Below are 18,294 nucleotides of genomic sequence, written 5' to 3' on the forward strand. Positions count from 1 at the left end.
GTTTTTATTGTGCGAATAAATAAATCAAAAATCAAATCAAGCCTTGTTCAGCAGCCTGACAACAGGCGGCACTGTCCAGCTGGTCACAGACTTTTTTTCTGTCCAGCTGGTCGCAGACTTTTTCTGGCTCTTCCTGAACACACCTGTGGATTATACCAGGGACAAATGACTTGGACTAAGCTCCCCCTCGGACATACCTGTGGACTACACCAGGTACAAATGACTTTTGTTGCACTCCCTCATGGAGCTACTTGCGGATTATACTAGGGTCAGTCCACCCTAGGTGGACACGCATTGACCTTTTGCACCTTAATCCCATGTATAACGCACTGACTTTTTTTTGTCTTTTTATTGTGCTCTTTTTTTCTCTAAGCACCTTAACGTCCATAAGTAGATCATGCACAGTATAAGTATATATCATGCACAGTATACATACATTGCTGCTATGCTCAGGCACCTTAGTTTTTATTATCTCAGGTACTTTGTAAATATGTAGATAACTTGTCTGGCCTTCTGTTGTTCTCTTGTTTTGATCTCCTTCCCACTTGCCCCCCACCCCTCTTCTTCTCCCCCCCCCCCCCCCCCCTCTTCTTTCTATGGAATTAACGTTGCGATGGGAATGATGTACAAAAACGAATTTCACCCACTTTTTTACCTTGTAAACCTGTGATGTGACAATAAAACTGATTCTGATTCTGATTCTGTGTGTGAGTGACAGTGGTGTTAAGTAACTAAGTACATTTACTCAAGTACTGTATACAATTTTGGGGTATTTTTACTTTACTGGAATATTTCCAATTTTCAGAACTTTTACTTCTACTACATCTCAGAGGCAAATATTGTACTTTTACTCCACTACAATTATTTGAAAACTTTAGTTACTTTGCAGTTATAAATCATTATATTATAAAATATACATTAACCACGTTGGCCATATTTTATACATGCAGTAGGCTATTTGAAAATAGCAGATCTACAAGCTCACAGTGAGCTTGTAGATCTGCTATTTTCAAACATTTTTGTACTTTTACTTTTGGTCCTTTAAGTACATTTTGATACCAATACTTTTGTACTTTTACTCAAGTAAATTGTTTATTCTAGACTCTTACTTGTAACTGAGTATTTCTACAATGCAGTATTGATACTTTTACTTAAGTAAGAAAAGTGAGTACTTTTTCCACCATGGTGAGTGACTGACTGAGTGAATGTGATTCATACATCATGGTGTTTATTCTGCAGGTACTGGCGCAGATATCCTGATAACAGTGGCAACTGTGGAGCATACTATCACAGCGATGGAGGATGTTATGATTGGTCCTGTACAACCACACGCAAGTGGATCTGTGAGAAGTGATGTTTCTCTTAAAGGAGCACTTCACCCATTTTCCACCTTATCTTCATATAATTGGTCCTCTAATGCTCATGATAAAACGGCATCATTTCTGTTCTACTCACTCTGTGTCTCAGAGGAGGGGCTGTGGACACTTCAGAAACCCGCCTACCAGTGACATCATCAGTAGGCAGGTTTGGTCATTTCAAACAAGATTTTAAAAATAAATAAAAATACATGATTTTTTTTGTTGTGGCTTCTATTTCAGCATGTTTACTTTCCAGGAAGAGAAAAGGCTGTAGTTTCTATTAGCTTGGAATCCCCATCGATGATCACTGGTAGGCAGGTTTGTGAACTGAACAGAACTGTGACAGAGTGAGTAGACAGGAACGGTGCCATTGTGATTGATGAGCATTAGTGAGGACCAATTATACGATATTGTCTGATCCCATAGCCCGAAGGGAAGGGGGGTCTTTGGCTGAGACTGTGATTGGTTGAGCCAAAACAAACATGCATGGCCCCGTTTCTGAGCTAAGCTTAGCAAAAAACAAAAGTTAGCAATAAAGCCATTTCATGAGGTCTTTGACACAATGTTTCAATAAATGTAATTACAGTATGGCTTGTAGGCCTACCATGTGCGCAAAAACGACATGGGGCACAGTTATTGGCATCACTGCTCCCCCTGCTGGTAGAGGCTTAAACCTGTCCTAATGCCGTCCGTCCCTGAGGACACACCAGTAAAAAATACTCACTGTTCATGTTACTCCTACGGTGTGCAAATGTAACCAAATGGATCCATTACTCTCACAAATGGACTGTGAGAGTAACAAATGGATACATTAAAGGTAGGGTAAGTGATATTTTTTGTTTTTGTTTTGTTAAAAAGGTTAAAGTACTATATTGTGATAGTAATCATTGCTACAGAGCTTCGTTCGGTCACAGGGGTCTCTCCAGCTCTTTAGTAAACAGAATATACGTACATGTTCAGGTAGGTGACAACATTTAAGCCAATCAGGAGAGCACTGAAAATGCATTTTCTGTTTAATAACGAGCTGGAGAGACATGGAGACTCCTTTTACTGAACAAACACTCTATAGCAATGAGTACTATCACAATATAGAGCTATTTAACACTGTTACTGAACAAACACTCTGTAGCAACGAGTACTATCACAATATAGAGCTATTTAACACTTATTTTAACCAAAGTAAATCACGTACCCTACCTTTAACACTGACTATTTTTCTGTGTGCACTTGTCACGTTCACATATTTTATTAAACTGGACTTTACATTTGCATTGTTGATTGTTGACACTTCATGTCTTTGTCCGTACCACAGTCAATTTCATTTATACTGTCAATATTCCATTACAAGTTTGTTATACCATTTAAAAACTGTTAATATTCCATTATGTAAAATGTTTCAAATTTCCAAATATAATATAATATTTCAATGATATATAGTCTGGAACTACACCTCCCGAAAGCTGAGAAAGGAAGCCGTCATCTGTTCTTCATTTCTGTTCACGAAAATACATTTGAAATTTTCAGATATATTTTCGTGAACAGAAATTAATAACAGATGACGGCTTCCTTTCTCGGCTTTCGGGAGGTGTAGTTCCAGACTCTATATAACATTCAGGAGGTGTAGTTCCAGACTCTATATAACATTCAGGAGGTGTAGTTCCAGACTCTATATAACATTCAGGAGGTGTAGTTCCAGACTCTTTATAACATTCAGGAGGTGTAGTGCCAGACTCTATATAACATTCAGGAGGTGTAGTTCCAGGCTCTATATAACATTCAGGAGGCATAGTTCCAGACTCAAGACTATAAGACTCAATACATTAAGGGCCGTTCAGCAGCACTATAACTAACTATAAGTATTTGTTCATACATCCTATTTAAGTGTTCTATTTGTTTGTGTGTGAGCGTCTGGTGCACAGCCCTTTACATTGAATTGTATTATGAAACAGTATATAAATGATTTTGTGAACTGTATATTAAAACAGCAAAGCCCATAAAGTCTCTCCTCGACTCCTCAGTAGAATCTTTTGAGGGAGACGGAGTGGGGGTGGACCACTGGATCATTTGATGACCAAGCGGACACAAAATTTGACTCTTTGTGTCTCCTACCGGAACCGCTTCCAGTCATCAAATTATTGTCTTAGGAATGAGACAAAAACTAAAACGATAAGTCCCAACAGTCAAGTCCCTGACAAATCCCTTTAACATAAAAAGCAACACAATTGTATACAATATGTAGTGTGGGGGCGGGTAAAGGGTCCTTAGCCTGAACAAACTGCTCTACAGGGCTGTCACCATTACACATTTAAGTTGACTACAAATTGTCATTCAAATAATCACGATTAAAGATTTAATTGCGTTTTTAGCAGTTAATATTGGAACATATGAAGCCTTTTAAGGCTCCGTAATCAACCATTGCACAGGGCAGATATGACAAATAACGACATTATTGACAAAGATTAAATTTTTTTTTATACATGTAACAATTGCAGAAATAGCTGATCTACAAGCTTACAACGCGTCACGTTGTAAGCTTGTAGATCTGCTATTTCTGAATCTTTTTTTTTAATGTTTGAACATTTGTGAAAATCTTTCAACATGAAAACGATTATGCAAAAAATAGTTGCGATTATCTGAAGTAATTGCGATTAGAGGATTATGTAATACTTGTTACAGGTCTATTCTACACCATGTATGAGGTGACATCTTGTTACAGGTCTATTCTACACCATGTATGAGGTGACATCTTGTTACAGGTCTATTCTACACCATGTATGAGGTGACATCTTGTTACAGGTCTATTCTACACCATGTATGAGGTGACATCTTGTTACAGGTCTATTCTACACCATGTATGAGGTGACGCCTTGTTACAGGTCTATTCTACACCATGTATGAGGTGACACCTTATTACAGGTCTATTCTACACCATGTATGAGGTGACATCTTGTTACAGGTCTATTCTACACCATGTATGAGGTGACGCCTTGTTACAGGTCTATTCTACACCATGTATGAGGTGACACCTTGTTACAGGTCTATTCTACACCATGTATGAGGTGACATCGTGAAGCTTTGCTCTGAAGTACAGGTCACATTCAACGTAGGACGCCAGGTTGCCGACGTCGAACCGCCCACAGATCTCCTGAACGTACACCGGTTGTCTGAAATCAAACACCAGCACGTTAAAGGCAAGGTACGTGATATTTTTGTGTTGGTTAAAACAAAGTGTTTTGTTAAAAAGGTTAAAGCTCTGAATTCTGAGAGTAATCATTGCTATAGACTCTTTAGCAATGATTAAGACAGGGATGGAGAGACACGGAGACTTCTGTTACTAAGCATACACTTATTTAATCCATTAAGACCGGGAAGGTATCTGTGTCTTGTTTATTTGGCTATTCAAAATATTGCAGATCTACAAGCTCATAGCACGGCACAGAGTGCCGTGCTATGAGCTTGTAGATCTGCAGTTTTTTTTTTTATTGTGGAAAATGTGTTGAAATCTGAATAAATATATTTTTAGAGCACACATTTGTAACTCAAATCTTTGCTTCTGGGGGGTCCCTGGAACAAAACATTTTGAGATGGGGGTCCGCGGCCAGATACATTCTGTATCTAAAAATGTTTTCTAAATCCTAACAGTATGTTTCTATATCAGTGGTGCTCCAACTTTTCCATGTCAAGGACCCCCAGAATGATATGTATTTGGTGTTAATGAACAGGTTCCATCTTACCTTGGAATGAGCCAAGATACAAAGTTTCCTGGAGCATCTTTCTGTTCTATAGGAGCTTCCTGAAGTATGAACAATATATTCAAAGAGTTATTATTCAGTTAGATATTACGTATACGGATATCTAAATGTATTAATTTTATCCTTATTCTGGTCATGTCATAATATCGCAATTACAACTAGAAAAAGTGCTCCTCGGAGCACAAGTCTCCGCCAGGTCAGGTCGGTTATTGTGGGCCAGTAATGTTTGAAATTCACCAATCAGGATGGAGTATGAAAAATCGGACAGATCCGTGTTGATCACATGACTATAGAGATAATCTGTACTGATTTGCGTGATGTTTGGACAAAATCAGTTGGAGTAATATCAAGAAATGTATTTTGCAAAAGTCGGTCTCCTGGGGGCACGGTGGCACAGTCGGTAGTGCTGTCGCCTCACAGCTAGAAGGTCCTAGGTTCGATTCCCGCAGGGGACGCTGTGGGCGCTCGGGGCGTGTTCTCTCCTCCGCGTCATCAGTGCCCATACCCTAGGTGGGGTTGGCGAAAGGGCCTTTCTGTGTGGAGTTTGCATGTTCTCCCCGTGTCTCCTAGGGTAGGTACCCTCACAAAAACATGCAGTAATCCTGGTCACTATACTGCCTCCCCCTGGCCAGCCGGGGCGCCTGATGAAGGGGAAGGGAACTGGTTGGAATAACGTGTTCCTTCCACGCGCTACGTCCAACCAGGGAAACTCTCCCCTGTCAGGTGAAAAGAAGGTCAGTTGGCTCTCATGCATTGAAGGAGGCATGAGCTCGGCCCTGGCCTCCCTAGGTTGGCAGAGGGAAGGTAGTGCCCAGGATTACATAGACAATTGGCACTGGGTGTAAAAAATAGGGTTACAAAATCGCGGGATAAAAAAAAAAAAAAAAAATAAAAAAAAAAAGTCGGTCTCCTGGTGGCGCTATAAAAGGCAGATGTGAGAAATGCAGGGCAGAGGTTTTTCCTTGGCCTCTAGGGAGTGTGCATGCAAAGTTTCACGCCGATCGGTCCAGTTATAGGTAAAAAAGAAAATCGGCTGATTTGAAAAATGGGATTTCTTCCTTGGCCTAGTGGGAATGTGTGTGAAAAATGTCACGGCACTCTGTGTTCATGATTTGAGGCATTTTGTTCAAAACGGGCCACCCCTGCAAACTTTGGAAGCCAATCTTAGCCAATCAAAATGGTTTAATGACTCAGACCTCTTTGTTCTAAAGTTTTGATATGATGCCCTTGTCTTTACTGTCTGAAAAAATAAATAGAGATTTGTAAAAAAATTAAATAATAATGACTATAGAGATACTGTGTACCGATTTGCGTGATGTGTGGCCAAAATCTGTAGGAGTAATATCAAAAATGTGTTGGGCCTCCTGGTGTCGCTATAACAGGCCCATGTCAAAAATGTGGGGCAGAGGTTCTGCTCTGGCATCCAGGGAGAGTGTGTTTACAGTCTCCCGTCGATAGGTGCCAGAGATTAACTGTCCACAGACCGACGGACGGATGGACACACGGACAGACGGACGGACAGGGTGCAAAACATAGTCTCGGCCATGTCTTCGGCCTGGCGGAGATAAAGACTGAACGATACTGTATATTGGTGATATATTGGGGGGGAAAGAAGAAAGCCAGCTAGCCAACTGGGGGAGGAGATTGTATCTCTATGTGAATGGAAGGATGCTCATGCTAATAGTCTACACCCTCCCCAGGCCAAAACCATCTATAAAGAATGAAACAGGGTGGGTGGGGGGGCTCACTGAGTAAGAACACATACAGTAAGGGCTCTGGTAAAACTTCAGGCTAATCACCTGTGTGCCGTAGATGATATGAATGTCATTCAAACATTCTGGACCGGAGTATTATGGGTTATTATAGTGACTAAAACTAATAAAATAAAGCACACACACACACTTACAAACTTACCCTCTTTTCTTCTAGAAAGGTGTCTAACTGCGGAAGGCTTCTCTTGGAAAACACATAGAAACAGGGACACTGAGGGACAAAATGTCACAGAAATCATCAGGGACACTGAGGGACAAAATGTCACAGATATGATCAGGGACACTGAGGGACAAAATGTCACAGAAATGTTCAGGGACAAAATGTCACAGAAATGATCAGGGACACGGAGGGACAAAATGTCACAGAAATGATCAGGGACAGTTTCTTGCTTCGTTCCCAGAGGATTGATTCCCATTAGAAAAGCTGACTGACAAGCAGCTCTCAAGAACAGCTCTCAACATTGCGATGCTGATCTCGTAAACGTATTAATTTAAAACAATACTAGAGACGTTTTCAAGCTTAGTCACAATAGTGTCTCTTGTTGGCTGCAAGCGCTCAGTGCTTTCAATCACTTTTCAAATACATTTCCTGTTAACCTCCCTCAACAAACCAACATCAACACGACTCCATGGACAGAGCAGAGAGAACAACACAGTAAGACTTTCACCCATTCAATCGGGGAACGCATCTGTGTCATTTTTACATTTCTTTGGGCTGTTCAAAAATAGCAGATCTACAAGCTCATAGCACTATGCGGTGCCGCGCTATGAGCTTGTAGATCTGCTATTTTTTGTTTATCTTGAAAATGTGTGCAAATCTTTGAATATATATTTTTTCTAAAGCGAAAATGTTTAACTGAAATCTTTGCTTCTGATGATTCTACAAATGTCCTCTAAACTCCTAACAGTTTCAAAACGTATGTTGCTATAATATCAGTGATTCTCAAACTTTTTTCATTTGTTCATCCCAAAATGATATGTATTTATCCACCAAAATATTTTGTTCCAGGGACCCCCCAGAAGCAAATAATGGAGTTAAGAATGTTCGCTTTATAAAAAACATAATATATTCAAAGATGAAAAAAAAAACAGCCAAGCGTGATGAGCAACATTTCTGTGAAGTCATCGTTGAAGTGTTGCTCTGAGCCACACACTGCGTAAATGAAAACAGCACAGGGTGAGGGAACTACTTAACGATGAGAACTATTTGTTTTCCTTCCGTCTACAGAATGGAGCAGGAATTATGGGCAAAGATGAAGGGAGTAGAAATAGTGAAACAACAACAATACGATTGATTGACGCGTCACTGCGTCACTAGCCTCGGAAACCCAGGCTTTTTTTTTTGTTACAAAAGAAAAAAAGCCTGGGGGAGCCATGCAGGAACGATGGTCTTGGACCTTGTTATCTCCTAACCAATCAGAGTGCAGAGGGGCGTCGCTCTAAATGTGGTGACGTCAGCGTGCTCCGTGCACAGGCCGAGGGGGGGAGGGGAGGGGAGGCGGGGACATAGATTGGTGAAGCAATAGGAAGCCACGCACAAATCCGGGCGGCTGTGTTTGGGTCCGCCCTTCAAGACCATGGATTGAGCTCGTAGCCTCAGGCTACTGCGTCACTGAAGCGCTGAAAAAAGGTTGTAGCACGCAACGACAGGTGTCAGGTGTCACTTTGTAGCTCTATGTGGCTTTGCTGCCACAAGTATGAACCAAGGGGCCAGCTTCTGAGTTGTAAATTGAGGCTGTATAGGAAGAGACAGTTCATATGAATGGCCTATAGTCTCGCTGTTTCACCCTGCTGGTGTCAGAAGTAGTTAAGCTCCATTCAAGCGGATGAAACATTTCCATAAATACTATTATGCTTCCAGTCGCTAGTTTAAAGTCTTCTTTCAATCATCATGATATGTGCTTTGGTAAATTATGGTCCCATTTATTTAAAAAAATATGATTGTAGAAGGGGCGTGGCTACCTTGTGATGATGATTTGATTGACAAGCCACACAACCAATAGCATTCATTACCCACCCCCGCTCTGGTCCCAACTCTCTGAAAAATTTAGATTTGAGAAAATAATTGAAATAATTGTTTTTCTTTGTTTGTTTGTTTTTTTTGGGGGGGGGGGGGAATAGGCGAAAATTATTTTTAAAATATCTTCAAAAATAGCTGTGTGAAAATGTTCTAGAATAGCGTGGTGTAGATGTGTTGTTAGAAGAGGGCTTACTGCTCTCCTAGACGTGGTGTCTGTAGGAAGAGGTTTCTCCTTCATGCAGATCACCCTCAGGTCTTCATCCACTTCCAGGATCCCATATTTATGAGTCTCTGTGTGAGGAGAGACAGACATAATCCTACTGTAAACCATTGGTTCTCTGTGTGAGGAGAGACAGACATAATCCTACTGTAAACCATTGGTTCTCTGTGTGAGGAGAGACAGACATGATTCTACTGTACTTAGAAAAATCGATTTCATACATTTACCACTTAAGTTACCACTATGTAATAGCTTTTTGTAATTAATGAATTTTGTTTTTCTTTTCAAATATGTTTGAAAATCTCTGAAAATGCTTGATTTTAGAAAATGTTTTAAATAATAGTTTTTTTGTGTGATTTTTTATTTATTTTAAATGAAAAACAAAAAGAGGGACATTTAGAAATGGGACCGGCTCCCGACTTATTGTTTGGGTTGTTTCTACTGTTGGTCACTGGGAGCTGACCAGTACAACCACAGTCTTCTACGGTTGGTCACTGGGAGCTGACCAGTACAACCACAGTCTTCTACGGTTGGTCACTGGGAGCTGACCAGTACGACCACAGTCTTCTACGGTTGGTCACTGGGAGCTGACCAGTACGACCACAGTCTTCTACGGTTGGTCACTGGGAGCTGACCAGTACAACCACAGTTTTCTACGGTTGGTCACTGGGAGCTGACCAGTACAACCACAGTCTTCTACTGTTGGTCACTGGGAGCTGACCACTACAACCACAGTATTCTACGGTTGGTCACTGGGAGCTGACCAGTACAACCACAGTCTTCTACTTTTGGTCACTGGGAGCTGACCAGTACAACCACAAGTTGAAGTTCTGAGGAAACTTGACAATATCCTGACATATTGAATATCCGAGTGTGGTCCATAAAAATCTCAATAGAACATTCAGAACTCTAACAGAGAGCTTTACCTTCATCTTTACACTGGTAAGACAGAAGCAGACAGTTGTCTTCACTCTGTGTCTGCAGCTCACAGAACCTCTCCTTCACCCGCCTCAGACTGAAGTCTTCTCTGAACAGCGTGTCCCTTTGTTTATACACAGAAGAGACCTTTAATCACATCATCAGAGATAAGCTTAACCCATTGGGACCGGGAACGCATCTGTGTAACCACTTTAACCATTATTTTATTGTATTCTATTCGTGGCACCGAGTGCCGCGCTATGAGCTTGTAGATCTGCTATGTTTGAAAAATCGTGAAAATCTTTGAATTTATGTATATTTTTAAGGGAACATTTTCAAATTCTTTGCTTCTAGGGGGTCCCTGGAACAACATATTTTGAGATGGGGGTCCATGACATGAAAACGTTTGAGAACCACTGGTATACAGTAGCAACATAAGTTTTTTTTCCCCAAAAAAATGTTAGGATTTAGAAGACATTTGTAGAATCCCCCAGAAGCAAAGATTTGAGTTACAAATGTTTGCTTTAAAACCATATATATATATATATACACCATCACACCAGAATGAAATGTTTGGAGCGGGGTCCTGGACCTGGTGAGACGGAGGAGGAGCCCGGCCAGGAGGCCATCCACAGAGCCTAGCCCCTCCACGTGCCAGAGCCTCCGCTCTCCCCCATTCCTAGCAGAGTAGTTTCGGACAAGCATATTGAGTGGCCCTGTCTTTCCCTATTTAGGACTGACCGTGGGTAGCTACCTGGGACGTAAGTCGGGGCTTGATCAACCCTGGCTGGGTCACCTGGGTGAGGGTGTATGTTGCGAGACCCGAAACATCCTATGACCCCAGGCTACAACACTGATGATACGTCCCAGGTGCATCCATGTGATGTTTTTTCGTATATATATATATATATATATATATATATATATATATATATATATTCAAAGATTTGCACAAATGTTCATGATTAAAAAAAATAGCAGATCTACAAGCTCATAGCACTTGGGCTTGTATACATGAGCTTGTATATCTGCTATTTTTTAATAACCAAATAAATAAAAAAAATGACAGATTATTTTCCAGTCTTAATGGGTTAAGCTTCTGATTTACGATATCATCATCTTTATCGATACCCATGGGGGAAATGTGGTCATTTCATACACCACACATCAAAGCTGGGTGTTATGTTTATAAATGGATGGTCATAGTAAAACATACCCTCCAATGACAATGACATCATCTTCTATCTCAAAGTGCTTCACAGCCAGCTGCAGACAGGCCACGGCTCCAAGACGCTCCTGAGGGAGTAAGACATGTCTTTCTGTCTTAATGGGTAAAAACTGTGTTATGTAATCATGTTCATTGTAGGTGTGTGTCATTTAGCTTTTTTCTGTCTGTCCAATGCTGTCACGCACTAACACCCACTGTAAGTGAAACACACCCACAATTAAAGGAGTAGTTCACCCAAAAAAATTACTTATTTTCTATCAATTACACACCCCATGAAGCCTTGAATTCATGGATTTTTGTTTTGTCACATTCCTAAGCCAAATTCAGTTTTTTCTAAATGTTTTATCCCACGATTGTGTAACCCATGCTCACTCTACCGCAAATGTGCTCTCTCTCTTTATACAAACCCATGCTCACTCTACCGCAAATGCGTTTTCTCTCTTTATACAAACCCATGCTCACTCTACCGCAAACGCCACCGCCACCCCCAGCGGGGTCATTTTGATTCTACGACGGCTGCCGTCCAGTTATCATCAGTGCCAGTGTTGTGAGGAAAAACAAGCAACCAGGTCTAGGAAAACCAGCCCAAAAGAAGCGAGTCAAGCGACTATGGGCCACATGAGCACTCTAACATATACATCTATTTGAAAATAGCAGATCTACAAGCTCACAACGCGTCGCGATGTAACTATAGTCGTTCGTGTTTTGTTTATGACCCCAGCCAGCCACCCCAACAACAACAGTAGCACCAGCCAGCGAGATATACGTACTTGTAAACATGAAAGTCACTCACCACTGTCGAATTTACTTTATCCATGGTAACAGCAATAAAGTCTCTGCGTAATCCATCACTTTCTCACGTCGCCACTTTTCCATTCGTCCGCAGGTTTAATAACTTTAACTTCACCAAATCACTCCCACCAAACTTGAATTCCTTCCTTATTTTTTTCCACCATAAGTTTCTCTCTGCTATATATATACATATAAGCTTAAAGAGATGCCTTTATTCCACTGTGTTTTATTCTTTTATTTTTTTTACCAAAAAAAATAAAAATAGCAGATCTACAAGCTCACAACGCGTCGCGAGCTTGTAGATCTACTATTTTCAAATAGCTGATGTATATGTTAAAGTGCTCATGTGGCCCATAGTCGCTTCTTTTGGGGTGATTTTGGGCTTGTTTTCATAGACCTGGTTGCTTGTTTCTCTCACAGAATCTGGCAACACTGCATGTGTCCTGTAGTACTAGATGGCTGAACTGTGCCTGATGGAAAATAACGTAATATTAAAATACTACAAAACAAACACAGACACGTCAGGATTATAGGCCTAATAGGCCTATAGATAAATGCCATTAATGTATTTCCTTTCCTGCATCATTTCACCCACAGTTTATCCAATATTCATTAATAATTAATATAATTATAGGCTATTTGTCTTTGATTGACCCAACTGCACCCAAACTGCAAAATGTACTGTCAGTAAATTATAATTAATGGGGTGTGTGTGTGTGTGTGTGTGTGTGTGTGTGTGTGTGTGTGTGTGTGTGTGTGTGTGTGTGTGTGTGTGTGTGTGTGTGTGTGTGTGTGCATGCAGTTTTATGTCTGCTACACAGAAATGTCACACACTAACTACTCAGAAAGGCAGTGCCAGTTTGAGCCTGCCAAATGTTAAAAAATAAACAATTTTGTATCAAACATGCCATTTCTTTAGTGTAATTTAGCCTTTCCCTAGTTCTAACTAAATGATCAGACATGTAATGTTGTAATGGATAAATGAACAGCTTTATGCTGGTTTAATTCTTGACTTTAAGATACAGTTTCTCTCTTCAAGATATAAACCTGAGTGCTTTGTGGGTGGGCTGGGGAACAATAGTAGTGAGGGACTTGACACAACCTTGTGACTCGACTTGACAACCTTGTGACTCGACTTGTGACTCGGCTTGGACTCGGACCGGAGGGTTGGATTGACTTGGGACTCGACTTGGACTTGGGACCAAATGACTTGGAACTCGACTTGGGACTCGGACCTGAGGGTTGGATTGACTTGGGACTCGACTTGGACTTGGGACCAAATGACTTGGGACTCGACTTGGACTAGGGACCAAACGACTTGGGACTCGACTTGGACTTGGGACCAAATGACTTGGGACTCGACTTGGACTCGGACCGGAGCGACTTGAACAATTGTCTGCTGGGCGCTACTCTCCCTCTGCCAGCCTAGGGAGAGCCCATCACTGAGCTCATGCCTCCTTGCTCCTTCAATGCATGAGGAGCTAGCAGGCCGCTTCTTATCACCTGACAGGGGGGAGTTTCCCCGGTAGGACGTAGCGTCTTATCAGCTGACAGGGGGGAGTTTCCCTGGTAGGATGTAGTGCGTGGAAGGAACACGTTATTCCAACCAGTTCATTTCCCCTCCATCAGGCGCCCCGGCTGACCAGGGGGAGGCACCTAAGCCAATAATTTGATGACCGGGACATCCTTCAATAGGAGACTCAATAGGACACTGGGCATCAAATTATCGGACCCCACTTTGAGAACCAACGCTCTTAACGGTTCTTACATCATTACTCCTGGTCTGGTCGTTGAGGACGTGGACCATGGAGAACCCAGCTGCCCACTCTGTGAAAGCTTCATGGAAAACACTGTTGGTCTGTGGAACGTTACCATGGAGCGAGCACACACACACACACACACACCCATACACACACACACACACACACACACACACACACACACACACACACACAATATATATGTTACAGGGTGTTTGGAGAACCAGGGTGATTGAAGAAGGCGCGCTCGTTTTTACCACCCACCCAGCAATTCTGTAGAAGCAACACTAGAGGGAGCCACAAGCCAGGCTTGTGCACAAACATATATGGCCGCGACCACACACACACAGTCACACACACACACACGCGCACGCGCTCATGCTTTTTTTGGTTTATTGAAAGCAGGACTGTTAAGATACTTTTATTGTGTTCTGGCTTTTGTTTTACTTTCTCCCTGACACACACACACACACACACACACACACACACACACACACACACACACACACACACACACACACACACACACACACACACACAGTGATCAATGAAAATACCTATTCTGTCCCTATCGGTTTACAACTCGAACGGCGCTGTGTCGACTAGCAGAGCATCGGCCGGTCAGCGCGGGCACTCGCGCCTGGAGGCGCGAGGGCGCGCCTCCTCGGCCTCAAGCTCTGCTGAGTCAGCGCCTCCGTCATGGACAAGCGTGTGCGTGTGAACGCGTGTTCAGCGTTCCCCTAGCGTAGCTTCCTGGTTGCTATGTGGGGAGGAACAACAAAAGACAGGTCCGCGTCGGCGCATCAAAGCCCCGCCTCTCCGCGTTCTCCTTCTCCTCCTCCTCCTCGGAGGAGAAGGAGGACGGTTTATTACGCGAGGCTCGCGAGGAGGAGGAGGAGGCTCCTCCTCCTCGCGAGCCTCGCGTAATAAACCCCCGCCTCGCAGCGCCGCGTCCTCCTTCTCCTCCTCCTCCTCTCGAGCCTCGCTAATAAACCCTGTCTCGAAAAGCCCCGCCTCGCCCCGAAGCCCTGTGCCTAAAAACGAGCGCTCTGTCTTCAATCACCCTGGTTCTCCATTCACCCTGTGACATATATATTAACCTATTCAAACCGGGAACGCATCTGTGTAACCACTTTAACCTTTATACTTAAATATATACTTAAATATATTAAATAATTTGCAGATCTACAAGCTGCTAGCGCAGCACTCGTGCCGTGCTATGAGCTCATAGATCTGCTATTTTTGAAAAGGCGGTATTTTTTAAAAACCACTATCCTGTATACCGCCTTCCCAAATACAAAAAAGGTATTCAAGGTCCCGAAAGGGACTAGTCCCATCCCTAGAAACCATAAGGGATGTTAACACTTACAACAACATAGATGTGTTCCACACAGCCAGCAGAGGTCAGTGCATGGACCCAGTGTGATATTAAAGGGTTAATATTACTTACAACAACATAGATGTGTTCCACACAGCCAGCAAAGGTCAGTGCATGGACCCAGTGTGATATTAAAGCTTGGTGCCCGACGGGCAGCAGAGGCTTGGCTCTGCCGGACAGATGGCTGAACTGACCGCTGGTGTCTCTCTCCACGTCTTTCTGCAACCTGGTGCCATAACCTGCTGCCAGGACCACAGCTCTCATTGTGAACACCTGTACGGGTCAATATAATATAATAATTATAATATAATATAATATAATATAATATAATATAATATAATATAATATAATATAATATAATATATTATAATATAACATATATAATATATGTAATATATAGCTATTAGCTCTCATTATGAACACCTGGACGCAGCAATATAATATAATAATATAATATAATATAATATAATATAATATAATATAATATAATATAATATAATATAATATAATATAGCTATTATCTCTCATTATGAACACCTGGACACAGTATCAATATTGCAATGTAGAAATACTCCGAGCAGAGCAGATCTACAAGTAGATCTGATATTTTCAAATGGCCGAAATGTATAGGGCTGAAATGGTTAATGTATGTTTTGTAATAATAATCAAAATCTACAAAGTAACTAGTAACTAAAGTTTTCAAATAATAGTGGAGTAAAAGTACTGAAAATTGGAAATACTCCAGCAAAGTAAATATACCTCAAAATTGAACTTAAGTACAGCACTTAAGTAAATGTACTTAAGTTACCTTACAACACTGAATAGAATATGTATAATATATAATATAATAATATATAGCTATCAGCTCTCATTGGATCAAACAACTGTACACACTTTACTGTAGGGTCACAGCTTTCACTGTAACACTACACTGACAACACATAAGGGGTTATAGCTCGACCAGAACCAGGGTTTTAATTCATGTATCCTGGATACTATTACACTATAAGTGATGATCTGACTTCTGGTTGTTTAATATTTCACTATTTAGCTGTTATTGATGTTGTTATTGTTTAATAGTTCACGCTTTATCTGTTATTTACTGAAATAAATCCAAACCCAAACCTGGACTTCAGCCTCATCTCCTCTCTGTGGTGTGTCTGTGGTAGGTGTTACATAGGAATTAGTGACCTATTGAATCCGGTCGCGGTTGCGTTTTTCTGTCTCACATTGAGAGGTATCACAAATTTACTTGAGTAAAAGTACAAAAGCATTGGCATCAAAATATACGTAAAGTACCAAAATTAAAAGTATTCATTATGCAGAAGGTTCCATTTCACAAGTTTTCCAAATGTATAAAAACATCCTTTGAAAATAGCAGATCTACAAGCGCCACAACTTTCAAATTGTCAAAGTATACTGTATATAACCGGTTTTGTAATAATAATCTAAATATACAAAGTAACTTGTAATTTAAGTTGTCAAATAATTGCAGTGGTGTAAAAAAGTACAATATTTGCCTCTGAGATGTAATGGAGTAGAAGTATGTAATTATCTTTGCTTTGCTTTGCTTTGCTTTGCTTTGCTTTGCTTTGCTTTTGGAGTAGAAGTATGTAATTACTCCACTGCGTCCCCTACAGGTCTGGTCAATATAAATATACCATTGACCAGATCTGTAGGGGGCGCAGTAGAGTGAAATAAATAATTTCCATCTGGCGGGACATATTTACATTTCTGCCCATAAAGTGTATTCTACAGAGAAGGTGGGGTCCTGAGAGGCTTCCCACCCTGGACAATAGACTTTAACCAACACAAAACAGCCTTTTTTTCAGTGAGTAGTGAAGTAGTTTAGTTTATTTTGACTAAAGACGGAGACCTGTCACGGCAGTGTAATGTTGGCTCTGTGAGCAGAGCTGATTTATCCTCATTTTCAGCTCAATGCATAATGTATTGGCAGAATCTAGGCTTTGCTCCCCTCTTGTGGTGAAAATGAGCAAACATGTCTGTTAAATCAGCGCTAGTCTCGCGTAGCCAGACAACTATTCCACAATCTCTGAATGCTATATAGATGTGTATATGGACCACGGACCAGTCGGATTAAAATGCTTTTTATTGAACAAAACGGAAGATAGGGGTACTTAGACGGTAGACCCAAGCGTTTCAACTCCTTACATCTATGGTCGTTGGGTCAGCACTTTATATTTGAAATGTGAACGTTTATGTAGATGTACGGGTTGTAAATGGAGACATTTCCAAAACCAGGAACAAGTTGCGCCATGACGCTTGTGACAGACGAGCGTCATGTGACAGACGAGCGTCATGTGAACTATGGCTATGAGCAGAGCAGTTAGAGATAACTCACATTCGATAGGTCACCGGTTTCAGTGTAACGCGTCGTTTTGTTTCCGTCCACAAGTCAGAAGACAACGCCCCGCTGTCACGTTGAGAGCGCTGATTGGTCCGATTGTCTCAGGAGGCTGGTCATCAGACATACTGCAATGACTGTCTTGTTTTCAAAATAAAAGACAATGGTGGAGAGTAACTAAGTACATTTACTCAAGTACTATATTTAAGTGCAATTTTGAGGTATTTATTTTTACTTTACTGCAGTATTTCCAGTTTTCAGTACTTTTACTTCTACTCCACTTAATCTCAAGAGGCAAATATTGTACTTTACTCTGCTACAATTATTTGACAACTTTAGTTACTTAGTTTGCAGATATTAATTATTATATTATAAAACATTAACCACTTCAGCCCAATTTTATACATCAGCTATTTGAAAATTGCTGATCTATGATACCAATACTTTTTGTATTGGTATCATTTTGAATTCCAGACTTTTACTACTACAGAGTACTTCTACATTGCAGTATTGATACTTTTACTTAAACATTTGAGTACTTTTTCCACCACTGGCTCCTCAGTGGATTACTCTGACGTCCAACACGAAGAGAAGACAGCATCATGACAGATCTGTCTGAACTCACCATCATCTCGCAGGCGGTGACTTGTGGATGCATGATTGAAAATACATACTGACAGTTTCGTCGGACAAATACATATCATTTAGGGGGTCCTTGACATGAAAAAGTT

At 41.2% G+C, this 18,294-nt stretch overlaps 1 protein-coding gene across 1 annotated transcript; it reads right to left on the bottom strand.

Moving 5' to 3' along the window:
• Positions 1 to 3,901: 3,901 nt before the first annotated feature.
• Positions 3,902 to 16,354, bottom strand: LOC308100230 (mannose-1-phosphate guanylyltransferase catalytic subunit beta-like). The gene is made up of 9 exons (XM_080449198.1): positions 16,324 to 16,354; positions 15,271 to 15,471; positions 13,829 to 13,918; positions 11,257 to 11,336; positions 10,049 to 10,164; positions 9,096 to 9,193; positions 7,025 to 7,093; positions 5,093 to 5,151; positions 3,902 to 4,522 (listed from the first exon to the last, which is right to left on the bottom strand). The coding sequence occupies exons 2-9, from the start codon at positions 15,460 to 15,462 to the stop codon at positions 4,402 to 4,404; spliced, it is 825 nt and encodes a 274-aa protein (XP_080305324.1). The 5' UTR covers positions 15,463 to 15,471; positions 16,324 to 16,354; the 3' UTR covers positions 3,902 to 4,401.
• Between the last annotated feature and the right edge of the window lie 1,940 nt (positions 16,355 to 18,294).

Source organism: Gymnoscopelus braueri, assembly GCF_963280865.1.
Source record: "Gymnoscopelus braueri genome assembly, chromosome: 14".
NCBI lineage: Eukaryota > Metazoa > Chordata > Actinopteri > Myctophiformes > Myctophidae > Gymnoscopelus > Gymnoscopelus braueri.